This window comes from Cynocephalus volans, chromosome 15 (assembly GCF_027409185.1).
Source record: "Cynocephalus volans isolate mCynVol1 chromosome 15, mCynVol1.pri, whole genome shotgun sequence".
Lineage (NCBI taxonomy): Eukaryota > Metazoa > Chordata > Mammalia > Dermoptera > Cynocephalidae > Cynocephalus > Cynocephalus volans.
Genome location: NC_084474.1, coordinates 56,914,341 through 56,934,650, shown reverse-complemented (window position 1 = coordinate 56,934,650; position 20,310 = coordinate 56,914,341). Strand labels below are relative to the sequence as shown.

The 20,310-nt window shown below is 33.8% G+C and overlaps 1 protein-coding gene across 2 annotated transcripts in view; it reads left to right on the top strand.

Moving 5' to 3' along the window:
• VPS13B (vacuolar protein sorting 13 homolog B) overlaps positions 1 to 20,310 on the top strand; it is a 794,525-nt gene that overhangs the window by 526,887 nt on the left and 247,328 nt on the right. For both annotated transcript variants that reach the window (XM_063079322.1, XM_063079323.1), the window contains exons 32-33: positions 5,128 to 5,254; positions 7,235 to 7,378. In XM_063079322.1, coding sequence (XP_062935392.1) covers positions 5,128 to 5,254; positions 7,235 to 7,378 — 271 coding nt within the window. The remainder of the gene's footprint in view (positions 1 to 5,127; positions 5,255 to 7,234; positions 7,379 to 20,310) is intronic.

Sequence of the window (20,310 nt, the reverse complement as noted above, 5' to 3'; positions counted from 1 at the left end):
TTTTCTTTGATAAAGTTCTATCAAGTGGAATTAGATGCAGGAGTTCCAGGCTATAGACATAAACAGCTGGAAACTATAACCATTGGGCATCTCAGTAAAATTGAATTCAGTTAATATTTCAGTATAGGTATGCTCATAAAACTATTTTAGAGGTTGTAATAAATGTAGCACTTGTGACATTCATCACAAATATATTAACCATAGTTTTGGAGTTCTGCGTGTGTGTGCGTGTGTTTGCTTTGGTGGGAAGTTTTTTGTTTTGGATTTTGTTGTTTTTTGGTAAAGAATGAGAACATTTTATTTTAACGTAATTGAATTTTGCCAAATTAAATTTGTACTAACATTTTATTATTTTATTTATTTATTTATTTATTTTTTGTGACCGGTAAGGGGATCGTAACCCTTGGCTTGGGGTCGCCCGCACCGTGCCCAGCCAGTGAGCACACCGGCCATCCCTATATAGGATCTGGACCCGCGGCCTCGGCACTGCGCTCCCAGCGCCGGACTCTCCCGAATGAGCCACGGGGTCGGCCCTTTAAATTTTTTTTAAGAATTATTATCATTTGGAACTGTAGTTCTTTTTAGATTGTTAACAAAATGTTTTATGTGTCTTTACAAATTAATTCCTTGTGTAAATTCAGAACCTTGAGATAAAAGATTAGGTCCCCAACTGAGTATTTTCTCACCTCTCTATACTTTCCTTATTATGTTTATCTTACTTACGATTATTTTCTGTAGTTATTTTTCCTGCAAAACTGAGCTCCATGAGAGTCAGCACTATGTATCCATTTTGCCATTGTTGTCTCAGCACTAAGTAAAGGTCCTGGCACCACAGTGGGCACTCAGTTCATGTTTCTAAATTTCAGAGAGTGATAAATACTATGAAAATAATATAACAGTTTAATGTGATGAGAGTAACTGGGAAATTTCCTTAGATTGGGGCTCAGGGAAGGCCTCTTCTAATATCTGTAAGACAGCTATTCATGCAAGTACCCCTGCAGTGTTTTTGCCAAGAAGTTTCTAAGCATAGCAAAGATCCTCATGTAGGAACAAACTTAGCACACTGAAGGATCTTGCTTGGCTGGGAGGAGAGAAGTAATAGAGAAAAAAGTGTTATTAGGGAGAGAAGGGCTACATTGTGAATGGTCTTATAAGTCAAAGGGAGTTGGATCTTTAGATAATTGCATTAGAAAGTCATTGGATAGTGTTCCTCTTGAAAATCACCTAAATGTGTTTAAATCTATAACTAAATATTTTATTTTTAAAGTTACTTTAGAATTTAAATTATTTGTCTTTATGACTCTCATTAATCTAAAAAGTAGGAGGAATCTCTAGGAATAGGCTTATGTAACAAATAGTTTTCCAAATAGAAGATTGTTTGTAATAAATGGGTATATTACTACTTTTCATATTTAGGAGTAACCACTGAAGAGTCTCTGTTGATTACCACAACAAGTCTAAAGTATCTTTTGCTCTAGTACCTTCTATCTGAAGTTCAACTTTAATATCACACTTAGAAAGTCTTCATGTTGCATGAGAATTGTTCTGCACACACAGACCATCTAGCATTTTTTATTTTGTTTTTTTGGTGCAATATTTTAGAAACTTTTGTACTAGTTTTTCTACTTTTGGCCTTTCACAACATGAAGTTTTTGAAGTATGGTTCTTAAATTTCTTTAATATTTCCCACAAAGGCAAACCAGAATATATGGCAACAGGCAGAGGAATCTTATTGTAAATGTATTGATCCCAAGAAAGATGACCACTGCCTTCCTGAACATGTGTTTTCATTGAGTTTATGTGGCATATACACCTCTGCCTTCTTGCTTAGTAACAATTCTGGAGAACGGTACTTTTCCTTATTTACAATCTCCTCCTCCCAAAGCTTAACAGAAGAGCTTTTGTTAACACATACAATTATTGTCCTCTTATTTGGTTAGAACTTTATTACATCCAATGTTTTGTTATTTTCAGCAAAGGTTTAATAAGTTTCTATGGACATAATCCTCTACATTAGATGATAGGTACTGATAATTTTACCTTTTTGTTTCTATGGACAATGTAGAGATATATTAAATCATTGTTTATACTACAGAGTACATCACAGAAATGTTCTTCCACAGCTGTCCTAACACCATGTGCCTTAGCATGCTGTAGGTAATCTGTTTTCTCTAGCTGAATTTAATGTTTTTTTCTTCATCGTGGGTGATCGGCTGTTTCACCAAAATATGTCTAATTGTGGACTTAATTGTATTTATTTGAACTAGGTGTCATTGTGCTTTCTGAATCTGTGAATTTCTATGTTTCATCAGTTCTGAAAAAATTCTCAGCCATTATCTCTTTATTATTTTCCATTTTCCTTTCTTTTCTGTTCATTTCTTTCCTTTCTCTCATTTTGGAATGCTAATTAAATATGTTGGACTTGCCCCTCCATGTCTTTTAACTTTTATTTTAAACTTTACATTTTAAAATTTATTTTAGTACATTTCTGGAATTTTCTAATATCTATACTCTAGTTTACTAATTCTTTCTTAAACTATATCTGAAACACTATTTATCCCATCTATTATGTATTTAATTTTAATAACTACATTTTTCATTTCTGAAAATCCTGTTTGGTGTTCTCAAATATGTTTTGCCTTTTCTGATAGTGTCTTGTTTTTTCCCTCATGCTTTTGTTCCATCCTATATGTTTTTTGTTCCATCCTATAAAATAAAACAAATTTATTTTATTGTTCATATGTGGTAATTCTATTATCAAAAGTTCTTGATAATGCATTTGAAAATGGAGTCTAATTCTCATCTTGCTAATATATATTGGGGGGATATATGTAGAATAATCTGTGAGAATCCTCTTTTTTTGTCATTGAGGGCATGTTTTTCTAGAAAAGTTTTGCATCTGTTTCTGACAGATGCCCTAGGGATATCAAAGGTCTAATGCCACTTTTATATAAATAAAAGAATGGGTATTCCTGGACCATATGGGTAACATAAGTTAGAGCCACCCAACACACCTGGGGGATTTCTCATTATTTTTAATTTGTCAGAGAGACCTCTGTTTTTTCAACAAGCTGTCTTGAATAAGGAAGTTTGCCCATATTCTTCCCTGTTTTTGATGGCCTGACCCTTCAAGGGCCCCAGAGCTAGGTAGGCAACTTATTTCAAAACCCTTGCCTTGTCTCAGTATAGCCATTAAAAATCAATTCCCTTGATTTACTGAGAGTGCTAAGACTCTGAGGTTATTAACAACCTCAGTTAATACTTTGGATTTTAGTTCCCTCTCTTTAATTTTGAGCCATAGACTATTATCTAGTAAAATATTGGTAGAATATAATTTTTGGTTGTAGTTATTTCTTCAGTGTTTCTTTTTTTTTCCCTTCTTTTGAATTTATCCTCGAAAATATTTGAATCTACAGAAAATTTTTGATGATTTTTAAAAAATGTTTCCCATTACCTCAAATATTTACCAGAAATATATAACAAAAGTTACTACTGTATACCAGAGAAATATAGTTTTATAGGAGTATTGACTAAATTTTCTTTTTACTTCTAAAGTCATAGGTCTTTCATATTTTGTGTCACTGATTTAATTCATCACATAATGGGGAAAAAGGTATAATAGGAACAAGTACTTTTTATTTCCATCAGTACTTTAGTTAATGTTTGCTCTTATTTGGTTCCCTGCCATCTTTTCCATTTTAAGGTATTTTTAATACATCCTATATTTTGAGAGCACATCAGATGTCACATGTTTCTCACTTTCGTCGTTTTATGGAATTTGAGCTATTAGGCTGTAATTATGGTGTCTCTCAGGATCTCAACCCTTCCTCTATATTCACAGATTTTAATACTTTTTCCTGTTACTCTCTACTTACCAGATATCTTAATTCTTTAAAATTGACTTTCTTGAAATCCAGTACTCAAGTGTCACAGAACCAGACGATTCCATTTACTTTTTTGGCAGACACCATATAAAGCTCTGCCAATTGCAAGTTTAACAAAAGATATTAGTACTCTCTAGACTACTCTGATAAAAAAAAAAAGATATAGAAAGATTTGACTTTAGCTAAGCTTTTTCGTGAGATAACTTATGCCAATTCTCTGATTTCAACTTTATCATTTTATAATGTGAGGGAATAATGATGACATATTTAAAAAGAATATTAAATTAATGGCTTGAAGGGAATTATGGCTTGCTAATAAAAGGTAAAACTCTATTATTTCATAAAATGAAAACTAAGAATATAGATAGTAGACTTGAAGATATGTACCAGCTCAAGCTTTGGTTTCTCAGTAAGGTTTTCTAGTTTTATATTCTACCATGTATGCAGTACTTCCTTTGAAATTATTAGCAATTTTGAATGTCAAGTTACTGTGCTAAGTAACTCATCAAAAGTGAGAATGTGTAAAGAATTAAAATAAGGCCGAAAGCTGTTCTGGTGTCAATATGCCCTTGCAGGTGTAATAAGGGAAACTTTGTTCACACTGGGTGGCCTTAGTCTAGTACCTGAACTTCATTTCCTCGTAGGTAATATAGGACTGGTAATGGTCTTTATTTCACATACAGGGGGTTGTTTTGAGGAAGCATTCATTATCAGATACAAAAGCCATTTAATAGACTGTGAAGGCAGTAATAATTCATGAGCTCAGATGGTTCTTAGAACTTAAAAAAAAAAGGGGCTTAAAGATTGTTATGCTTGTGAACCCAATGATATTGGAAAGATGGCAGTTGTCAAATAGAAGGTCAGAAATATTAAAAATAGGAAATTAAAAATTATTTCCAAAATGGTAAGATTATTATTGGTAACAAAAGAGATATGAAACTACTTGCAAGAGCAAAAAAAGAATTAAAATCAGAAAAAGTAATTTGTTGAAAGTTCTTGGGGTGATACTAATATGAATTGCTTAATTACACCTGAATTTCTCGATGACTTTTTTTTTTGCTATCTTTTATCAATGTTTTGGAACTGAAGTTAAGAACCTATGACTATAAAATGTACAAATAGGCACTCTCGAAATAATGTAATTTTGTTGTACATATTTGTAGTACAAGGACTTGTACAAATTTAATGAAAATTATCCTTGAAAAAAATGAAATGGCTAATAATTTTTAACTTTGTCTTTTAGCATACGGCGACATCAAGAAAGGAGAGCAATTTTGACCCCTATTTTGACAGATTTTTCCGTACGAGTAACTGGAGCACCAGCCATCATTTTCACCAAAATAATTTCTCCAGAAAATTTGCATGCCGAGGTTAGGATATAATTTAGATTTCATTTTAGTGTAAATAATGGAGCAACTTCTCTTTGTATGTTAGCAGTTTCCACAGTTTCACCCCACGGGACATCAAATTCACTCATGAATAACAGTTACTATAATAGCTAATTTATTTTTTGAGCACTTTCTAGTACTGTTCAGTTATTGCTTTCCATGTAATAACTCATTTAATCCTCATAATAATCCTATTAGCTACTCCTATTATCCCCATATTATAGATGAGGAAACTGAGGCATAAACGGGCTAAGCAATTTGCCCAAATTTTTGCAGATATTGTAGTAAGTTGGCAGAGTAGAGTCTGAACCCAACTGGTCTGGCTCCAGCCTGTACACTCCTAACTTCTGTAACCTCTTTCTAATAAAAATAACAGTAATACAGGTAGATTACCTTATGTAGTGAGTTTAATATTTTTGTATATAATATCTCATTTGATGTTTATAATAGCCTTATGGGGAAAGTGAGATTAGGCCAGTTTTCTTGTATATCCACAAAAAGTGTATAAAGATTGAGTAAGCCTACTAATATCTTATAGTTACTTAGTAACATGGCTTAGAATACATGGAACTCCTTATGAGGCACCTTTTTTTCATATTAATGATGCTATGAAAATATGAATTAAGACTCACACATTGAAATTACCTCTTAGAATTGCTTCTATATCCTGTATATGTTTGGCTCAAATATAAATTGTGTTTATACTATTTAACCCACAAGTACAGGATCAATCATTTGCTTGATTTCATGGGTCATATGCCACTAATAGAACTAAGATATTTTTAATAAAAATTTTTATCTCCTTGGAAAATGTTACAGTGACAGTTTATTAAAAACAAACAAACAAAAACCTTCTGCATTAGTGTACTCTTTTTCTTTTTCATCATTACTTGAGGAATAAAATAAGAATTCTAACTATAATAAGTGAATATAGGGAACTTGAGGAGGAGGAGGAGGAGGAGGAGGAAAATGTTATTTAACCAGAAAAAGAACAATCATTTCAAACATAGTGTTATTTATGGCTTTATTAAAAGGTGCTCTAACCTGTCTAATTTGTATTTGGGCCGGTCATAGTCTCCTTAAAACCATTCCTTTGGATGACAATCTGCTGGATATTTCCAAGCACTCAAACATTGTCCCATGCACTTTATGACAAGAGACAGGACTTGTACTTATTAAGTGAAGCTTCTGGATTGTTTTTCTTTTTTTCCTTGTCTGAATGGTTTTCCAGGAATAAATGTTCAAGTGACTCAGTTATGCAGAATAGCACCAGTTAAGTACTGGACATCTACCTAATGCTGCCAAGATTATAACAGTTTTAAAAAGTGAAATTAATTAGTCTGGCTGTCTTTGGCTTCAGCGCTCTTATTTTGTTATAAATCATTTGGAGTGTATTCTTTGGAGAATACTCATACTGTAGCACTTGCAATTATAATTAACTGCCTACAGTTGCCTGTTTATATTTGTCTGCTTCACTAGATTATAACGTCTTCAAGAGCACGTTGTTTTTCCAGGTCCACCTTATTCTTTGTGATATTCCTAGTACTTGACTGTTGTGCCTGGTACTTAGCAGATGCTTAGTAAGTATTTGTTGGTTTGAATTAGTGAATAAAATTATGCTACAGAATTACGTCATTGCTTATATATTGAAACAATGATAGTAGTTTGAAGTACGAAAAAGCCAAATAGATATGAAAAGGTGAAAAATTCTTATTGTTGGTCAGTTGCCCTATATCTCGCACAAGGCCTAGCACATAGCAGACCCTCATAAATATTTATTGAATTAATCCATTATACTATGTCAAGTGATTGTATTCACCATTTTTGATATTCTCATTAATGTGTAAATTTGAATACCAGGGGACATTATTAAAGTAGTAAATGTCAAATAAGGAAGAATGGTAGATTATCATGTGAAGGCTGTCATTTTTCTTTATCTGTATTCAACCTTTTTTTCTTCAGGAGATTTTAGTAAGTGGCCATTCCTTGGAGGTGAATATAACCACAAACCTGGACTTCTTCCTAAGTGTGGCTCAAGTTCAGCTCTTACATCAGTTAGTAGTAGCAAATATGACTGGACTGGAACCATCGAACAAGGCCACAGAGGTAACTATTACCTGATTTTGATTAGGCTTACTGCATTTGTGCCAACTTCGCATTCATAATAGGAAAACTATAATTAAACTAAATTCTATTAATTATTCTGTATTTCACTTTATTTAAAATATAGTTATAAATGATTTTGGAATGATGGTCTTTATTTTTGAAATTTGTTTGGTCTCTTTTCCTTTTATTCATCATGCACCTTTGCAAAATTGCTGTGGACTGACCTCAGAAAAGCCTCTATTAAAAACATGATTTTATTACCCTGATGAAATTTCTAAAGTAAGATGGGAGAAACTTGGTAAAGCTTTCATTTACTCAGATACATTACAAGGATAGAGCCTCTTTTGGAAGTGAACTTTTTAAGAGTACTATAGCAATATTTTCAATAAATAACTTGTAAAGAGGTCATTTCCATGCTCAGTGAAGAGTGGACACAATCATAAAAGTTGAATGCAGGCCTAGAATTTTAATTCTGATCCAGTGTTCGTTAAAAACCTATGTTATACCATAAAGTATGTCAGCATGAAACAAAGCTGCTTGTTAGGTGCTTCTCAAGATATACTTCCTTTGCTTTTCGTTTCCTTGTTTCTTTAATCACATATGTTCTTAGAGTAAGTCTTTTATAAAAACTCAGGTGAAGAAACTGTTTAGCTCTGAAAAGATGTTGCTTTTATATTTGTTATGATTTATATAGAAGGCTCTACATTCTGCTTATTAGGAAGGTAGGGAAGAAGAAGGTGTTCATTGAGTGCCACTTGATGCCAGGCAGTGTGGCCAGGATTTTCATGTAAGTTAACTCACATATCTTCAAGCATGTTACCCTAACACTGCGAGGTAGATATGGGCATTATCCCTATTTTACAGATGAGGATCTTTGGGCTTAGAGAGTATAAGTGACCTTGCCAAAGTCATCATACACATATAACTAAAAAATGATTTATGTTAGATTTGAAGACCTCTCATAGTCTGAACAAAAGTGTGGAGGTTTGTAAGCATTAGGATTTTTTGGTGGGAGAGTGAAAAAAATCTTTGTTTTTAGAGTAAGGGAACTATGTAGAGAAATAATGGAAGATATAACAAGAAGTATGTATTTTATTATGGGCAGTAGGTTACCAGTTTTTAAGACTTGAGTGGATGGGATGACATAGTAGAAGTGGTATTTTAGTGAAATTTGTTGTGCCTGGTCTCTTTTGGCAAAGAATTCAAAGTAGCATTCAAGAAAATATGTGTGCATCACATGAAGAAAACTACAGACTGAAGAATCTCTGAAGAATATGAATGCAAAACTCAACAAAAATGCAAGCAAACCAAATCCAGCAATATGTAAAAAAAATTATACATCATGACCAAGTGGGATTTGCCTGAGTACAAGGTTGGCATAACATCTGAAAATTAATTAATGTAAAACACCATATCAATAGAATAAAAAACAAAAACCATGTGATCATCTCAATAAATGAAAAAAGAGCACTTGACAAAATCTAGTACCCTTTCATAATGAAAATACTCAATAAACTAGGAATAGAAGGGAACTTCCTCAACTTGATAAATGACATCTGTGAAAAACCCACAGCTATTATCATACTTGATGATAAAAGACTGGATCCTTTCCTTCTAAAATCTAGAGCAAGACAAGGATGTCTTCTTTCATTTCTTCTATTTAGCATTGTACTGTAGGTTCTAGCCAGGGCAATCAGGCAAGAAAAAGAAATAAAAGACATCCAGGTTTGAAGGGAAGAAGTATCTCTATTTGCATATATATATTATAAATATATTTTTATATATTTATAATATATATATATATAATTTTCCATATATTATATATATGACTCTATTTGCAGATATATATCTATAGATATAGATATATATAATATATGGGAAGTCTTAAGGAATCCATACTAATAAGTGAGTTCAGCAAGATTGTAGGATACAAGATAACTATACAGATATGAATTTTATTTATGTACACTTGTAATGAACAACTCAAAAAATGAAATTAACAAAACAGTTCTATATACAATAGCATCAAAAAGAATAAAATTCTTAGGCATACATTTAACAAAAGAAGTATGAAACTTATACTCTGAAAACTACAAACTATAGTTGAAAGTAAGTTTAAAAGATCTAAAAAATAGAAAGACATTCATAGATTAGAAGAGTTAATATTGTCACGATGGAAATACCCCACAAATTGACCTAAAAACTCAATAAAATATCAATCAGAATCCCTGCTGACCTCTTTGTAGAAATTGACAAGCTGTTTCTAAAATTCATAATGAAATTCAAAAAACTCAAAATAGCCAAAACAATCTTGAAAAAGAGGAGCAAAGTTGGAGGCCTTACACTTCTTGATATAAAAACTTATGATAAAGCAACAGTAATCAAAACAATGTGGTACTGGCATAAGGACAGCCATACAGGTCAGTGGAATAGAATTGAAAGTCCAGGTACTAACCCTCCTATTTATAGTCAATTGATTTTTGTTGAGGTAACCTAGACAATTCAGTAGGAGAAAGAATAGTCTTTTCAAGAAATGATGCTTTAATAACTGGATATTCACATGTGAAAGAATGAAGGAAAATGCCTAGGCTCTTCCTTATTACTTTGAACATATCCTCAAATAGGGTCTAAGGTACCACACTGCATAATATGGCAGAAATAATGTTTAACTTGTAATTGTTCAGTGCTGCTGTAGGGACAAATACTGTCTTTTCCCATTATTTATAACCCTCTTTGTCTGATATTAGACTTCTTTTTGGGTAAACAACATTCTCCTATTCCATGTGGTTTTGATGGGGCTCCCCATTACAAGGTAAGCATCTGATATAGGCTTGGCCAGTTTTAGCCCATCCTTCTGACCCCATTATTAGTTGATATAGTCACAAGACTCAGGCAAAGGCAGTGTTTCAAATGAAGACAATGAAAAGGATAAACTTTCTTTCCTGTGGATAAGTAAGTTCAGATGTTGTATTACTAAGCTTTCATTAATCATGCCCTGCTTTTCTCCTTCACCACTTTTCACATGAAGAAAATCTGAGTTGAGAGAGAGAGAGAGAGAGAAGGAGGTGAGTGCACAGAAATAAGCAAAGTAGAGAGATGGAGAGAAAAAGTCTTGATGACATCATCTGACTTCCTTGACACAGTTCTGGTCAATGAAGTATAAAAAGAAGTGTTATACAAATTTCTGGGAAAGTCTTTACTTCCTTCCTTGGAATATCAGCAATGGAAGTAACCAGCCATGTGTGACCAATCTGAGAATAAAAGCTACACACTAAGGATAGCAAATTAGATAGATAAAATGGTCCTGAGATATAAGGACATCATGGAGCTACTGCACCACCCCTGACTTCAGGTTATGTGAGAAAAAGAAACCTAAATTGTTAATCCACTAATATTTGGCATGCTATTACACAAAGCCAAGAACAATCTTCACTAATGTAGTGTTCCAAGTCTGAGATGATAAAATCCTGGGAAAGTACTGAGCATGCAATGAAATTTGATGCTGAATAAATGTTTGCTATATGAATTAATAAATGAATTCCTTAATTCACATAAATTCCTTTTTCCTTTCCTAGAAATAAAAAAGATGTATGCAACATATACTTCAAAAGAATTGGGAGAAATTGATGAACTATGTGTTTGATGGAGACAGATAGATTGGGTACATGCTATGGCGTGCTTTAAATACTAGGCTGAAATGTTTTATTTAAGTCAGTAGGCAATAGACAAGAAGTTGAAGTTTGTTAAGTTAGAGAATGACTTAAACAGGTATGCTTTGGAGCTCAGATCCATTTTAGGCAGAACCTCTCAGTTGTACTCACATTAATAGCGGTTATCGTAACTGCGTGATCTTCAAACATAGTTATCACAAATATAATAATTACATTTTCCTCTATTGTAATATAAATGATTTCAGTAAAGAATTGAAATATCTGTACTATGTAGTACCAACCATTACTTTCAGAAGCTACAATTGTTTTATTTTATATTATTTAAAAAACACACTTTTAAAATCAACTAAATAGAAGGGTGAGAGGGCTGAGATTGCCCTGGGTTATGCTCATTTGGCTGCAGTAATTAGTCTGTTATTCCTGGATAGCAAGTAATCATTTTATTAAGCCTACTTACAAAGGTAGTGTATGTAAGGAGTTACACATGCTCATTTTCAGATCAATGTTTTAGAATAAATAAAACTTTTGTGGCAAAATATAAACTACATTTTTTGAGGCAAAGAATAGAACCACATCACTGGAAATCTGCTGTTGGGGGTTCTTTGATCCATTCACTACATATCCTGGAGAAGAATGAAGACAACTTATAACACTAATTAAGCATTCCTTCCTTTGCCTTCTCTCCTTCCTCCCCCTCCTCCACTTAACCACTTGGTTTTAGGCACTTCCTTAGCTCTCCCTTCTCTTTGTCCCCAGTATTGATTCTCTTGGTAACCTGTCCTGTGCATGCTTGATGCCTGTTCTTCTACTCTCTTTGATAGCTGAAAATTATATTTTTTAAGGAAAATCTCATTTGCAAAAAAATTTACTTTAACCATCATAAAATATACAGTACTTAATCCATGTTTCCTCAATATTTCCAAAGTAATAGATATTTTCACCGAAAGTAAAGTTTCTGTTTCCTCTTTTTGCTATTATTTATTATGTTTGTCTTCTCTACAACTACCTAAAGAAAAAGGAACTACAAAAAGCACTGTATTCAACTGTCTATGTGGCATGATAAAGTTACATTTTTAAAAATGTTACAATAGCTAGAAGAGAATATCTGGAATGTTCCCAGCACAAAGGAATGATAGTTGTTTGAGGTGATGGATATCCCAATTACTCTGATTTGATCATTACACATTGTATACATGTATTAAAATATCACATATACCCCATAAATATGTGCAATTATTATGTGTCGATCAAAAAAATACATAAAAATTTTTTTAAATGTTATTATCAAGCTGATCAGTATAGGTAAAACCTCCTTTGCTCCAGCTACATCTCCAACTTCAGGCAGCCCTTGTCCTTTCAAGGCTACTATCTGCTCTTATCTCTCCCTAGGCCTCCCCCATCTACTCCTCTGTAGTTTCTATTTCTTCCTATCGGCTAAATTATAAATCTTCTCTCTCACCCTGAATTCTGTCTCTTCAATAATTGCTCCTTTCTCACCTATTTTTCTCTTATTTCTGATGTTGTCTTTTAATGCTATGGTCTTATGGTCTTTTCTTATGGTCTACAAAAATACTTGTATGTAAGAAAGAAAGCCCTAGGAAAACAGATTATAACTAATTCATTATTATGCTTTCTGAGTAAAAATGTGATAAATGAGCTAGCTGTTCAAAATAACTGAGGGCCCATGATTTGCTTGGTTTCCTATCTGACAATTTATAATTTTCTAACAACTTCTGGGCTTTTGGCTACTTATTACACAGAAGAATTGACTTTTAAGAAATATCAACATCAGAGCCATGGGAATGTATATAATTCTCATCTAAGATTTCATACAGTTTTAGGTTGCTTATTTCTAGAACTTTGGCTTTTCATGAAAGGTTTTGTACAGCAAATGATTAAAAATCCTCTCAGTTCAGCAGTATATAAAATAAACACCAAGGCCTAAACCCAGCAATCTTCCTTCTGTACTTTTTAATATTCCCAAACATCAACAAATATGCTATAGGTGGCCCACCACCTTTCTAAAGATACATTAAGTAATGTACCTTTGAAAGACACAAAAGTACACTGGGGAGATGGAAATATTTGATGATGGTGATGGTTACCCAACTATACATTTGGCAAAGCGCATCCAACTGTGCATTTTTAAAGGGTGAATTTTATTACTTACAAATTATACTTCAGTTAGCCTAGCTATAAAAATTATTGGGCCACTCGGTGGCACAGTGATTTCCATTGATGTCGGAGTGTCTGTTACTGAAGTAGCTACTTGGAATCTATAACACCAGCGAACATTTATTTGGGTGCTCACCATGTGTGAGATAGTGGTCTAAGTATTTTACATAGCTTAACTCCTTTAATCCTCATAATCACCCTCTGAGTTTGGGGCTATATTTCAGATTGTACAGATATGGAAACTGAATATCAAGGAAGTCCCATTACTTGTCCAAGATTACAATATTTAATAAGTATCAAAGCCAGGAGCTCTCACTCACTTGCCCAGTCTCTCTCTCTCCCTCTCTCCCTCCCTCTCTCCCTCCCTCCCTCCCTCCCTCCTTCCCTCTCTCTCTCTCTCTCTCTCTCTCTCTCTCTCATTCACGCACACACACACACACACACACTTTGAGAATATATTTATTAGAAGCACTGTTAGAAATAATTCAGTTAGTAAACTACTAACTAAACCCAGTAATCTTCCTTCTGTACTAAGTAATCTTCCACTGTACTTAGTTCAATGACCTAACTGGTATGATTGTGGATGTTTACAGGGTGAGTTAAGTAAAAATGAGATTTTACAAAGCCTTAATTATCTTTATGTATAACTTGCCTTTTATCATGTTGTAATGATAAGCCATTGATGGATCAAAAACAAGAGTATAACATGATCAGAGTTGTATTTGGAATAGTGACAGGTGGATCAGGCACAGAGACCCATCACACTGTAAGCTTGCAGTAATCCAGATAACAAAGGCTTGAAGTGAAGCACTGATTTAGGGAAGGAGAGGGGGGGAAACTAGTAATGGACTGCTATGGATTGAATTGTGTCCACCCAAAGTTTAATATATTAGAAACTTAACACTGTGACAATGTTAAGAGGATGGAAAAACCTATTATGGTAATTGAAAGGTGGGGCCTTGAAGAGGTGATTAGATTGTGAGGACCGTGTGCCCTAGTAAATGAATTAATCCATTGATGGTTTAATGGTGGTCATGGGCATGGTTCTGGTGGCTTTAAAGGAAGAGCACATGAGAAGTGCTCTCTCTCTCTAGCTCTGCCATCTGCCATGTGAGACCCTGTATTGCTGTGCACACTCACCAACAAGGCCCTCACCAGATGTGTTCCCTGGACTTTGGACTTCCCAGCATCTGAAACTATAAGCAATAAATATTGTTTCTTTACAAATTTCCCAACTTCAGGTACTTCTATTATATGCAACAAAAACAGACTAATACAGGGACTAACTCTGCATATGCCCGAGAGGAGACATCTCAGCACGTGTTGAAGGAAAGATCATTCTTTCTCTTGCTGTTCTAAATTGGATGACAGAGCAAATGACTCTTCTGCTATGTGCTTGCTTATAGACATCAGCTGTTCCTAAATTGGAAGGCTATAGCTAAGTATTTCCCTGCACTTTGCACCTCTTCTTGAAACTCTTGACTAGCTCAGCATTTCTTTTATGCCTCAAATAAAAATTAGACTGGACTGTTGTCTTTTTAACATTTCTAGAAAGGTTTGTTATTTATCTGTTTATTGGTTTTATTTCTAAATATGGAAAAAAACTAGTATATTGAAATGTCAGTGGGAAGGGTTCAGTTGAAAGAGAGGTTGAAATATATTGGAACGAGAAGGGAAAATTGATAGTACAACATTGCTAAAATAATGAGAGAATACCATCCTCCCAGAAAAGGCAGAGGGGTTGACATTGGGGTAAAAAAAGGAAAGAGAAAAGATGACTGCAGATGTAAGTAGATTTATGAGTTTGGTTGATAGGGAGTTGAGGGGATGCCTATTTGATGATTTTTTACTCTATGTGAAATATTTTGTAAGGTCACCTATTAAGGAATGGTAAGTAGGGTATGCAAGTTGAGACAAGGCCGGAACCTGCTTATTCTATTTAAACTTTAACTTTTTACAAAGATGCATACAAATAATGATAAAATATAAATATAAAATACAAATATATAAAATATAAAGATTTCTAAAAATTAAGACTAAAGGAATAAAAACAATATAAATTCAGACCACAAGGCCTCATTTTCACATTTGGTTCTAAATTTCCTGGCAGCACAAAAAATAGGGAGATTCATATACTGATAAATTGCTGACAGGTTTTACTAATTTTTAGAATGTATAGATCTCTTTAAATAATTTTTTAGAATGGTTTTAGATTTACAGAAAGGTTACAGAAGTAGTATGAAAATAGTGTAGAAAGTTCCTTTATATCCTGCACCCAGTTTCTCCTCTTATTAACATTGTACATTAATGTGGTATATTTGTCAAACTAATGAGCCAACGCTGATACATTATTACTAAAGTCCATGTTTTATTCAATTTCCTCAGTTTTTACTAAGGACACTATACTAATAACCCTTTTCTATTCCAGGATCCCATCCAGGAAACCACAGTACATTTTGTTCTTATATCTCCATAGGCTCCTCTAGACTACGGCAGTTTCTCATACTTTTCCTTGTTTTTGATTACCTTGACACTTTTAAGCAGTACTGCTCAGGTACTTTGTAGAATGTCCTTTAATTTGGATTTATCTGATGTTGGGGGAGGAGTATCGACATAAATTACGTAGAGTTCTGTTCAGATTTGTCTGTTCTCCCTCATTTAGGATATATATTATAAGTAAAATATTTTTTTAAAAAATGTCTTTAACGCTCAAAAAAATGTAAAAATCAGTTGGTAGTGCAGATGGCAACTGTCTTGTATGCCAGGCATTTCTAAGTCTCATGGAGCTTTATTATCTTCATCTGCAAAATGAGCAATCTGGATTATGCTAGTTGGCCTTTACCTCCCCTACTAGTTTTTCTTTAGTGTTTTTGATGACCTCAGGGAAAGCCCAAGACTGACCTCCAGTGGTAATCCATGTTGTGCTCCAACAACGTGGATTAAATACCTGTTTGTTGACTTGAAAAGAGTTGGAGCAACCAGGTAGTTCAGAAAAAGTAACACCACTGATAGACAGTTCCTACTTTATTCCATCATTTGTTGATAGTTAATGAAAAGGCTCAACTTCTCTGATATGACTAGAGAATTTTCTTTCTAGAGGTAACCTAGAAATGTCTCTTTCTGTTCTTCTGAAATTTGAGCCATTTGGAAAAAATTGAATCTAAACCCTCTTCTTCAATCTATAGATAACTCTAATTCTAGGTATAATCATTTCATAAGTGTTTCTTCTGCTTAAGTAATTACTCTCAATATTTTAGTAGTAGGGTTTTTGGCAGTCATTAATTTAATTCTCTCAAAACATTTTCTGAAGTTAACTTGCCATCTTTCTATTTTTTTTGTTAGGCATATTTCTCTTCATGGAGCCATGTTCACATAAATCCTAAATCTCAATCATTCCAGAAGATATTTGGGAACCTATGGAATTTGGTTGTATCCCTATTAGGCGTAATTTCTCTAATATTGTTTTTAGCATTCTCCAGGGGGTAGATGTGGGTTTTCTAGGGTCTAAAGTTGGTCCTTTTAAAAAAGAATACAAAGTATAAATACAAAATTAGGTTCAGAGCCTCGAAAATGCCCTGTGCAAGTAAGAAGCTTTGAAGCTGAAACTTTTTTTTTTTTTTTTTTTGAAGCTGAAACTTTTTAATATTATGGTAAATCTTTCTCAGCCAGTCTCAGGTGAAAACTGACATTACCACCATATTATTGCTGCTGTAACAAATTAACTGTGTATTTAGTGGCTTAGAACAACTGAAGCTTACCTTTCGGTTCTTTAAGTCAGAAGTCTGATATAGATATCTCGCTTGACTAAAATCAGGATGTCAGCAGAGCTATGTTTGTTTCTGGAGACCCTAGGGAAGAATTTATTTCCTTGACTTTTCTAACTTCCAGAGGCTTCCTGCATTCCGTGGTGCATTGTACTCTTCCTTTATCTTCAATGCCAACAATGGCAGTCAAGTTCTTCTCACATTGCATCTTTCTGACCCTTCTCCCATCGTTGCATCTCTCCTTATCCACATTGAGGAACAGTTCTCAACTTTTAAAGATTCATGTGATTAGATTGGGCCCACTAAGATAATCTCCCCATTTCAAGATCTGTAACCTTATTCACTTCTGCAATGTCCTTTTGCCATGGAAGGAAACATATTCACAGGTTACAGGAATTAGCATGTGGCTGTCTTCAGGGGGCCATTATTCGGCCTAACACAACCACATAGGAATATCTTTTTTTGTCCTCTTGCCATTGTGATAATGGCCAATGGTACAGTCTTTCTGACTTGAAAAGATAACGGCAAGCTGCCAAACTCAAACAAATCTAGGTATCTTGTTCAGAGTCAAAAACAACAAAAAGCTTAAGTGTGTCTATTGGGAAAAGATGTGGTACACAGGAAGGTGATAAGAGATTGCTATTGTACATCCAGTTTGAATTTGGATGTTAGTGTTATGCTATTAGCAATTTGTCCCTGAAATTAAAATAACATGTGTCTTAGTCCATTTGGAGTGGTATAACAAAATACCATATGCTGGGTAACTTATATAAAGCAGAAATTTATTTCTCACAGTTTTGGAACCTGGGAAGTCCAACATCAAGGTACTGGTAGATTCGGTTTGTCTGGTGAGGGCCTGTTTCTTGGATCAAAGATGGTACCTTCTCTCTGTGTCTTCACATGGTGAAAAAGGTCACAGCACCTTTATGGGGCTTCTTTTATAAGTGTACTAATCCCATTCATGAGGACTCCACCCTCATGGCCTAATCACCTCCCAAAGGCTCCCAACTCCCAATACCTTCACATTGGTTATTAGGTTTCAACATCTGGATTTTGGGGGGACACATTCAGACCATAGCAACATGTGAGGAAGCCTTCCGTGTAAAACAAACAAACGAAAAAACTGAAAGAATTTTTCATCAGTGATGAGGAGGGCTTCTCAGTACATGGTTTGTTTACTCAGATTTACAGTAATTGTGAGTTTCATGTTCCTCTGCCCTAAGTATTTATGGTGGATAGTGGTGTGGGTCCTGTTGATAGTTAGCTGTGCATGGTGATATCCAGATGATATAATTTACTGGATTTTTTTTTTTACTTGACTAACTACTGAATACCTTCTAATAACTACCTTCTTTTAATATAGAAGAATACATGATGGGCATTTTAATACTGAGAGAAATTTTATTATAGGAACTAGGAAAAAGGAGGCTGTTTTTTAATTTCCTGTATAGTTTGTAGTCCTTTTTGTTTGGAAGCCTTTTTCCTTTATTTTTGCTTATAGCCTGTGTTTAATGTGCCCACTTTGGATATGGACTTAAAGTAGCACATTTGATTTCCACATAGTTTTGTGGAAGTAAAAAGAAGAAAAGGTTATCAATGTATATCTTAGTAAAAAGTGATAGGAAAAGTCTAGCATTTTCTTCTCTTTTAAGAGAACACTAAACACAATTATAAAGTCTTCCTAATACCCCACGTTGTAGCTATTTCCAGAACTCCCTGATGAAAATTTTTCCATTTTCTCATGGTCCAGCAAGGTAACCTGAATAGAAGAAGCAATGGATTAATGACCAGTAGTAGTTTATCTTATGCACTAAGATACCATGTATATTTCAACAGAAGTGTTGTCTCTTAACCCCCACCTCCCACAAAGTGAGAAATATGGGAATTTCATACACTGTTAGGTCTAGACCTGTGTTCACATCTCCCCACAGATCTTCCTCACTCCCATCATTCTATGATTCTTTTGAGTTAAGCATTTTTAAGAGATGGAAGCTCAAAAATCAAAGAATGTCTATTGAACTATAGATGTAGTAGCAGGCCAGATACGGTTTGTATTGTGTTATCTCACATAAAAGAACTCTGGAGCAGTGATTCCCAAACTGTTTGGTTTCAGGACCCCTTTACAATCTAAAAAGTTGAGGAATGTAAAGAAATTTTGTTTATGTGGTTATTGCTACAAATACCATATTAAAAATTAAAACAACATTTAAAAATGTTTATCAATTCATTTAAATATAACAATAAAAACTTTTTACATGTAAACACAAATGATATTTTCCTTCTTTTTTTTTTACAAATAATTTTTATGAAAAGTAATTATATGTTCCAAAACAAAAACAATCAATGGCGTTGTCTTAAATTTTTGAAAATATTTTTAATGTATGACCTAATGGAAGACATCTATATTTGCTTATGTATTCAGTCTGTTGCACTATATTGTTTTGGTTGAAGTATATGAGGAAAATACAGCCTCATAGAGAAATGTAGTTAGCAAAGGAAATATTTTAATAACCTTTAAGATAATCATGGATATTCTTTAATAATACAATAAAACTCAAGAGGTGGTGGTATCTTTTTTTATTGACTTTTATAGACTTTACATTTTTAAAAGCTTTGTTGAGATATAATCCACTTACCTTACAATTCACACATTTAAAGTATACAATTCTGTCTCTTACTATACTCACAGTTGTGCAATCATCACCACAATTTTAGAACATTTCCATCACCACACTCAATTTTAGAATATTTTTATTACTCCAAAAAGAAACCCCACTCTTCTTAGCCATCATCTCCCAATTCTGTAATAACTTTCAGCCCTAAGCAATCACTACTATCTACACAAGGGTACTTCGAAAAGTACAATTAAAAGATAATATGGATCTTTCCACGAACTTTTTGAAGATCCCATGTACTTGTTTCTCTATTTGCCTTTTCTGGACATTTCATATAAAGAGAATCATATGATATGTGGTGCTTTATGACTGGCTTCTTTCATTTAGCATAATGTTTATATTATTCCTCTATGTTTTAGCTTATATCTGTACTTTATTTCTTTATTGCTGAATAATGTTTCATTGTGTAGATATATTCTCCAGGGTTTTTTTGTTGTTGTTTATTTGTTTTTTATCCATCAGTTGATGGGCCTTTGGATTGTTTCTACTTTTTGGCCGTTATGAATAGTGCTGTTATGAATTTATGTACATGTTTTTTTGTATGGTCATGTTTTCATTTGTCTTGGGAATATACCTAGGAAGGGAATTGTTGGATCACATGGTAACTCTGTGTTTGACCATGGTAGTTTCTTAAAGGTTAGTTACAA